This window comes from Branchiostoma lanceolatum, chromosome 19, assembly GCF_035083965.1.
Source record: "Branchiostoma lanceolatum isolate klBraLanc5 chromosome 19, klBraLanc5.hap2, whole genome shotgun sequence".
NCBI classification, from domain to species: Eukaryota; Metazoa; Chordata; class Leptocardii; order Amphioxiformes; family Branchiostomatidae; genus Branchiostoma; species Branchiostoma lanceolatum.
Genome location: NC_089740.1, coordinates 3,368,635 through 3,377,958, shown reverse-complemented (window position 1 = coordinate 3,377,958; position 9,324 = coordinate 3,368,635). Strand labels below are relative to the sequence as shown.

The 9,324-nt window shown below is 40.6% G+C and overlaps 1 protein-coding gene across 1 annotated transcript; it reads right to left on the bottom strand.

Moving 5' to 3' along the window:
* Positions 1-972: 972 nt before the first annotated feature.
* LOC136425847 (UDP-glucuronosyltransferase 2C1-like) lies at positions 973-6,647 on the bottom strand. The gene is made up of 4 exons (XM_066414783.1): positions 5,775-6,647; positions 3,988-4,207; positions 1,851-2,070; positions 973-1,255 (listed from the first exon to the last, which is right to left on the bottom strand). The coding sequence occupies exons 1-4, from the start codon at positions 6,645-6,647 to the stop codon at positions 973-975; spliced, it is 1,596 nt and encodes a 531-aa protein (XP_066270880.1).
* Positions 6,648-9,324: the final 2,677 nt, after the last annotated feature.

The window sequence follows — 9,324 nt, the reverse complement described above, 5'->3', positions numbered from 1 at the left end:
AATCAAAAAAAAAAAAAACATTAAATACTCTATAAAACTCCTTATATATCCCATCACGCAACTCTTCGACCACCGGAACTGCCATGACGACGGTGGCATCTTGGATCGAAAACGAGGCTTGGTAACATTATTGCCCAACGCAAGTGTTCCCTCATAAAAAAATGTCGCCCACGAAATATTGACCCCATGTGCAAGTTTCCCCATGCAAGTGTCTTCCATGTAAAATGTTCCCCAAGTTAAACTGTTTCCCCCCAAAAAAATTGTCTCCCATGAAAAATTGTCCCACATGAAAATTTTCCAATGCAAAAGTTTTCCAATGCAGTTTTCCAACATGTTTAAGTATTTCCCCACCCAAGTGTTTCCCCATGAAAAATTTTCCCCATGACAAAATTACATGATAAAGAACGGGAATTGTTCATACCTAAACATGTCAAAACATTCCTCTTACATTGATGAAGCAATGTACGGATAAAAATCAGCGAAAAACTGAAAAGGGACATTTTACTGAACAAAACATTTTGGGGTCATTTTTGACCCCGTTCAGTCATTTTAGTCGCAAAAAAGGGTTCGGGTGTTTGAGGATTAAGGTTTGAATAATAGCACTGTCAATATTCAAACACAAGTAATAATTGGCACATTACTTTTGAAAGATCGAAAATGCATATAAATATGACAATGGCAATGAACTTTGTTGCATATCTATGCCCAACATGGGCCTAATGCATTAGGGTAAACATAATTTAAGTAAAAGAAAATGAACACTGTGTTGTGTTCCATCTAAATCTACAGAGTCTCTTCTTGAAACATGTGTTGAATGAACCACAGGAAGAGTAGCGTTAAGCTAATTATGGATTCGAACAAACTCAAACACAAGTTCACATAGTTTTCCAAGACATCGTAGTTAGATGACATGAATAATTCATTATGCGCATATTTCTTGTGTAGTCGTGTGACATATGGCATCCTATCCGTTTACTGAGACTTAATCTTGCCGCTGGTTTTACAGCAAAACTTCCTACAGACGAGCGAACAGCTGCACCACACGGAACCCAAAACAGCTGAACACATGGCCAACAGGAACGCAGCCACGTCCAGCAGGTAGTACTGGTAGAACGGCAGATCAACGGCGCGTGCGCGGAGATGGGGCAGTCCGCCATGTTTGATGACGTGTTCTATCCACCAGACGGCTCGCTCCATGGGCGACTGGGGCTGGTCGCGGTACAGACGGGACATGCGGGCTGCGGTCTCACGGTAACTAAGGGAAGGGCGGAATACAACAGCAGGTAAGAAATGGAATAAAACGTACCTCAATGAAATGTGTTTTTGTAAATTTCTTGTTTTACGCATTATTGTGAATTTTCTTTTTAAATTCTGTCATGCATTTTCCTGCCAGAAAGAGTTTGAAAGAAAATGACACTAGAAGTATGTAAATCAGAATCTAAAATGCGGAATGTGTATCTGAGGAATATCGATAAATATCAATTATACAAATGAAAATATAATTTCCATAGTTAATGAGAGAATACTATACTTTCATCGTTGCAAATAAAGGGAATTCCATTATTGCTGCATTTGGAAGATAAGTAAATCAGGCAAAAATTCAGCTGGCAGCTAATAGCAGACACGCTGGGGCAAACATGTCAGCTCCCCAGGGGCCCTACAGTGGTCAGTACACTGGTTACATATTGTCTAAAAGACCTCTCACCAACAGCTGCATTTAACAACATGAAGATTTACATTTTAGAGAAGGTATGGGTTTACGAAACTCTAACATTGATGTATTACATGTAATACCGGAAGAATTTGCCTAAATCGCTACCTTATACATATAACATACGACTCAGCAATACCTGTTGTTGGTGAGAACATGAGTAATGGCCCGGGACAACTCATCCGAGGTGACTGTCATCAAGTCCAACCTCACCCCCAGTCCCCTTGCCACGACCCGTGCGGCGATGCCAGGAGTATCCAGAAACTGCGGTAGACAAACCATAGGCACGCCGTGGTAAAGGGCCTCGTACACACCGTTCAATCCAGCGTGAGTGACAAAGGCACGGGTCTTGGGATGAGCTACAAGGCAGGGAAAAGCAATTGACAGAATTGTATCATTGGTTTATTCATTTCAATTCACTCACAATACAATACAATCGAACACTTCTATTCACTTCCTTATGTCGGCTGAATTATGTGAAAGCATGTTACAAACAGTGACAATAAAACCATTTACCTTTACCTTGATGAAATTCTTCTAAAATTCTTTGATAGACCAACTATATGGGGTTGTTTCTGAGTTGGGTAAGGTACGGTAATGTGCTTTTGTTACATCTTTCGGTGCGCGCTGGCAACCGGCCATGTTTTGTTTGTTGTCTCGTTGTCCTCCCGCTCATCTCCCCCCTGGTTTGTGGCAGCCAGTGTCAAGTGTCTTCAAGTGTCTGTAGCTATAACACATCCAGAGCTGACTTGTAGCTAGTGAACTCCTGGTATCAACATAAATCGCTTGTGCAAATTAAGCAGCTGTTGCGTCCAGGACTGTGCTTTGTCCAGGCACAGTGCTGGTTTGTGCGATACGCGGGGACTATCCAGAAGCTTGCCCAATCTAACCCTAACCATTAAGTGGGCACGGAACTGAATAGGTACGGTTCTGGATACGACAGCAGCTGAAGATACCTGATGAATACGTCACAGACGAAGAATTTGAACAATCGATAACTCTATTCAAACGGGGGGAGGGGCTTTTGAGGCCCGTACCAGCTTTTATGTCGTGCAACGACTGAACGGTTTACGCAGGAACCACCGAATTTATTGACTTTTCAAAAAAATCTACTTGGCAACAATTTCAAAATATATTGGTTGAAGTTTATAAAATCCGTGTTGCCATTGCAACGGGTTTCAGACAGATGTGTTTTGTAATTTCGCTTACTTCGGTTTTAACAACGTATTTTCCAGGTTTTCTTGCAAAACTAAACCGATGTTCTCACAACAAATACATTTTATGAAATTTAGTTTTTTTCACTATTTGAAATTTTAAAAAAAATCAAGCTAATTTCATGACGTCATTTGTTAACATCTTTCATGGTTCACCATATCATTAGCATAAGGAAAAACCCGTTTATCGTCTCATTAAATCCATCTCTACTTTGTATCTAAAAAAAACATCCAAATGAACGTTTTGGTCCGTTTTGGTTAATTGCAAAATGTATTTATGAAAATTCAACTTGGCGGATACAAGATGGTGAATCCCAGCTTGTAAAGAGGTAACAAACATATGACATTCTTTTTACGTTATTTTGACGTCGTTGCTGTTGCTTTTGGCAACAGAAGCCAACATTAATATTCTGCTTTACACCCTCAATCAAGATTGTGTTGTTTACTATTGGGGAGGGAAATATACTTTGTAGTTGCTGTTTTTTCTATCATGTGTATAAGAAATCATACTCTTATTTTTTGATAGATAAATAAGTTGTAATTAAGAAAAAGGAGGGACCCCATTTTAGTTCCGCAATAAAGTGCACCGTGCATACCCGACTTTAATTTTCATCTCTTGTTTTTTTAAACAGTTTTGTTTTCTTGGGGACATTTTGTAGAGAAATATCTAGTTTTCTGCTAGGGATAACAGAAGGATGCTAATTTTATTTGTGACCTTTGCCATGTTTTGCCCTGTAATTGACCCCTAAATTCTTTCTCATCGGCCGATTTGACCCACAAGGACAGAGGGTGAATTCATGGTGTCATTTTAATCTTGTAATCTTATCTCTAAAAATTGCAAAGTAGACCACCAATTTTGTACCGAAATAAACTTTTTAAAAATCTAGCTTTGCAGTTGAGGTAAGTTCAGGTTTGAAATGTAGGTAAACATATTTTGAAGAGAATGTTTTTGCATGGCTTAACCATAGCCTCCCCAACCCGGAGGTTAAGACTCTGCCGTCAGAGCTCGTGGCAAATGCAATGAAGTATTGGATTTGTTTTGGATTCGTTTTTGCTACCCACCAAGTAGATCATTCTGAGGCAGCCAGGACATCAGCCTGGTGTTGTTGCCCAGACCGGTCGGCCTCTCTCCCACGTACCGCCACACCACCTTCTGACGTAGCTGTGCGAAGGCTGCTGCGAATATTTCTTTCTTCTCCGTTGACATCGTGCCGATCATCGACCCAAAGCTGACAATGACCACCCCATCATTTGAAGACGACTGCATGAAACCCTCCAAATCCTAGATAAATAAATGACATTCAACAAGACTTGAAATACCTGGATGTCCAGTTGGGCCGGGCAACCATATCATTTTGTTTGGCTAGCAGGGTTATAGGTCAAACTCGTGGTATATGTAATTGGAAAAGAGTAGAATATCGATAGATGTCGATTATGCAAATAAAGACATAATTTACATAATCCATGAGAAAATACCATAATTACATAGTGGTTAAAGATAGGAATTTCATACTTGCAACACTAAGAAGTTGGTAAAGTTCAGCATTATCAGACATAAGTCATGCAAATGAGGGCCTCGTTTGTATAACTTTTGAGGAAATTCTACAATAGCTTTCTTTGCTAGGATAAAACTTTCATTATTTGAACAACGTATTTGGTATTATATAAGTTGTTGGCAGGAAGATTAATTAGCTGATATAATTTATGCAAACCTTATTTGTGTAATCATTGAGAAAACGCTAGGCTCATGACAACTGTGTAATAGATAGATCCCAGGAATTGCATGGTTATGTGGATTTAGTACTGCTCCACCCATCCGAGGAGTCTATTGGCCTGTGCAAGCATGTCATTCATTATTACAAGAAGCAAAAACATCAAAGACAATGAGAAACAGCTGTGATATATGGGTCTATATTGCAACATCCATGAAGCTTATTTCAAACATCGATAAACAGCTGTAACAGTGTGTACAAATTAGCGCCTTTTCTATGCCCCAGGCAATAGGGTTTTTTTTCCCTCTTATATGAAAAAACCGTATCCGCAAGGCGTTGCCAAAACCTAATTCGCAGGGAATGCGTTCCTGGAATTTCTAGAATATTTGGCAACCCAAAATCAGTACTATACAACAGGGTCCATCCCCGGGGGGTCGCCAAAAAACTAACATGCGATCATTGGGGAATGTTAGTACTTTTCCCCTCGATTTCTCAGTTAGAATAAACGACCCTTGTGTTCATACCGTACCGTTTGACCATAATTATATAAACGTACGACCATAGCATATGGGGTACCATTGTAAAGGATAATTGGTAAGCTTCCAAATGATATATCATGCTATGGATAATGTAGCGACTGAGGTATGATCGACCAAAAATCAAGTGTACAAAAATGTTTTGAAATTACAGCATTTAAACTGATTTCAGCAAATTGCGATTCTAATCGCCGGAAGCAACGGTACGCTCGGAGAATATATATTTATACACACCAGCCATTAATACAGATACTGCATGGCGGTAGTATCTACATTATGTACTGAACCATATATCTTAGACCGAAATGATCGATGGTTATAGCAAATAGAAACTACTTTTTTTCAGATTCATTTATATGCCAAATCTATTGGCGAAATCTGCTACAAATGTTGTAAGCTCTATTATATTGTTATAATGACAATGTGGAGATTGAAACAATGGCGGCCAGCATGGCAGAAAGAGAGGCATGTATTGTCACGTATTCAGTTATCGAATTATAAGTTTTTCTCTTATTTTCGAGTCCATTGGCACTCTTAAATACAACGTAAGAAGTTTTTAGGTAATCTTGTATAAAGGCAGGTCCTATTTCTTCAAGAGAAAACTAACCTCAGAAAGCGGGACGCCGATACGGACGGTCAGCCCGCCAACCTGGACCATGTTGGGCATGGAGGGACGGGGAAAGTCCAGCACATTGTCGGTCTGAGACAGCCACAAATCCGTGCCTGACATCAAGCTCTGGATAGTGTCTTTCTGGCTAAGACACTTACTAGCAAGATAGTCAAATACGCCTGTCTCAACCCATTGACGCGAGATGGATGAAAAGCCGAAGGTCAAAACGTTCCCCACTCTTTGTAAAAAAGTCATTTGGTCGGTAAAATCAAGTAAAATTGAGGGCACGTATGCAAAGGGGAGCGGTACGCTTGTAGCTTCAGCCATTTTGTCGAGGGCGATGCCACCAGCACTCCGAATGGCAACGTAGGGGACGCTGATGTTTGCTGCCAATATTGTACCACATAAAAAGATGGGGTCAGAAATAACAACGCTGTAGTTTGCTGTTTTCAAGATCCCAAACATTTCATCGTTCAAGAGATGGTTACAGTGTTCCTTTTGCGATTCATACAAAAATGGAAGTACCCGGTGCTTTTCAGTGATAGACATCGGAGTTGCCATTACAAAAACTTGATCTTGGAATTCCCGAAGGCGTTTCCCGACTCCGTGATCTTGGAATCTCTCAAACATGAAGTCGGGCCTCTCTGCTCGTCGTTTGTCTACGATGTCCTTTTCAACAACAGCCGTGACGACATGGCCCTTGTCAACTAACGCCTGCCCGATTGCCGCCTCTACCATCCAGTGGCTATTGAGCATCGGCATAGGTACCAACAGGATCTTCTCTTCATTGCTCCAGTGGATGTTCATAAGACCTAGGAGAATAAGGAGAATACCGGAACATTGGAGCTTTGGTGTGCTAGCCATGTCGTTGCGAGCGGGACCCTCGATAGAATAATCGTCTGAGGTTCTTAACACCGTGGGAAAGGCTCATGTGTGGCTTATGTTCAGACAGTTAGATATCAACCCCGTGTCAAAGTAAGCAAAAATATGATTGGCTTCTAAACAAACACATTTTCAATTTCTACCAATCACAGCGTGTTGGCCACGCGTGAACAGTGCATGGCGGGCAGTAGCTTTGATGGGGGCAGATTCTGAACTTTGTTCTCATGGGCTACCCCGAGAGCATTGTTGGTACTTTCATGGTTTGGGTGGTGGGGGTTCGGGGTCTGAAATAGATAAGCTTTTGCTAAATTGCGTCCCCTGTGCCAGTTTGACTAATGTTAGAAAACCTGGCTGGACATGAAAGTCGTCCTCAGTTTGTGAAAAACTATCTCCTACCCGATCTTTAAAAACTACTAACTTTAAAATTACAGTATTAAATTACAGTACCTCCATCGATGCTTACCGTTATCTTCGTCATAAAATAGGTTTTTCGGTTTGTTCGTGCTAGTATTAGGAGAAAGGCAAGCAACCCCTTCTTGTAAAATATAATCTGCTGCAGAAACAGCAATAAACTTGCTAACATATTTACTACTATAGCTACAAGGGTGTTGCTCGTTTTGGGTATCCGGGAATCACCGTTTGTTGTTGTTATGTTAAGTATGGCGCAACATACTGTGTTCGTAATGTTTTTTTCTCCTGTCAAATCTTCAAATCGATTCAGCTCGGTCGTCCCTTGACCAACTGAGCTGAAATTTGGTATACAGGTAGAATGGGTAAATACCCCTATGTTTTTTCTTCTTCATTATTTGATATTGGCCTTAATGTTTGTTTTCTTTTGCCATTTTGTATTGGGAAATCTCATTTTCGGACTGGGATGACTTGGCAATTTTTTTAGCAGAAGTACTGTCTTAAAATTTCAATTTTGCCAGGTGTTATTTTGGGACAGTCCAATTTTTTGCATTGGAAGGAGTATGGGCGAAACATGTTGTATTTGTTCGCAAATGTTGCCTTTCTAGTTTTTTATTTGTTTTTGTTTTCATTGTGAAACGCAAAAAAAAAATGTGGCACTGCACTCAAGTTTTTGTAACTTATTTTAACAGTGCTATATACAGAGAACAGTAAGCCTGATTCGGTGAAGGTTGTCCCATAGCCATTTTGAGGCCGTTTTGGCGGTGGATTGCCATTCTTCCTCCGCCTTTTGCGTATGTATACCTCCCATACAGGTACCCATCTAGTTGGAGTGAAGAAAGTCGTTTGAAGTATCCTTGCTAATGGTACCATCGACGAACGGTGGAAGTTCGTGAAAACAAGACACATATGGCACAAAATAACTAATAATGAATTTAACTATGTGTATAATAACTCGTTGAATGGAATTCGTCTAAATTTCATCGGTGCTACGGGCTAGTCGGTAGAGTGCTCGCGATGCATGCCTTACGTCGTGAGCTCGTTCTCCCCTGGTCGATTTATACCAAATGCACGTACATCTAGCTTTCTCCGGTTAAAAATTAGCACTTAGTATTTTGGAAAGAGTACTGTAGTTGAACATAAACTCCACCACCATTGGACTAGGCACCTGCTTTAGTGATTGCAAAAAGTTGTGTGGCTGTTGAAACGGAGACTGGCGCCGACCTTTGCACCATCGGGTGCGGGAAGGACTATGTCGTACTCTATTAACCACTTAAAAATACAGATTTTATGCCAGTCGCTAGCAGGGACATTATTGATGTGCTTTTGCCCGCGGTCGAGCGCGGGAAGTATATGCTAATTACGTAATACTATCCGACACGTCGCTTGCTTCTCTGCATGTTAGAACTTAGACGGGATAACATTCGCTCCTGGACGCTCGAAACCTAACTCATGAACGTTAAATGAATGTATGAATAATGTCCGGAATCTTCTAGAATGGGTTCCTCAATATATTTAGATAAGATGGTCGCAATTGTTGTTAGTTTTATCATCAGGCGTGCTGCTTTGCATGTGGAACTATTCCGACACACTCTAACGTGTTATAAGGCGTGTTGCCGAGTTTTTTTTTCCAATACATTAAAAATCATGATAACCGCCAAACGTTACCTTGTTGTCGACTGATATTGTTCTAGTCCTTGATAGTCTTAATGTCACTCAGATGAAGGCATACAATCTCTTTTTGTGCAGCAAAAAAACAATTAAGTCGGTCACAAACTTTCCATGTGCTGTATAAGCGCCATCGATCCACAAATCTTTACATAAACAAAGCGTAAACTAACACCCTGTGTACTCTGCTACTGTCTAGACAAGTCTAGACATGACAATTGTTGATTCTCGTGGTACTAACGTACACTCTCAACGCGTGCATTCAAAACAGATTTGGGATTCTACCCCCATGTCAGGAAATGGCCAGCCAAGAATACAGCGAACTCGACAGAAGGCGCCACAACTTTGATTTCCAGTAATTGCGTAAGCAAAGCTACAGATCTACGTCATTCTAGCAGTGTGTTATCTCCAAGACTGATTTAATTTGATTGATCGATTGATTGATTGGTTGATTAATTTGGCTGTATAAAAAGTACAGCCAGGGCTACCCAACTAGCCGAAGGCTATTACAAAGGGTAAGCCCTGGTAACTGAACAATATTCAACATTCAATACAACTTTGACAAAAGCACATTGAGGCGTTT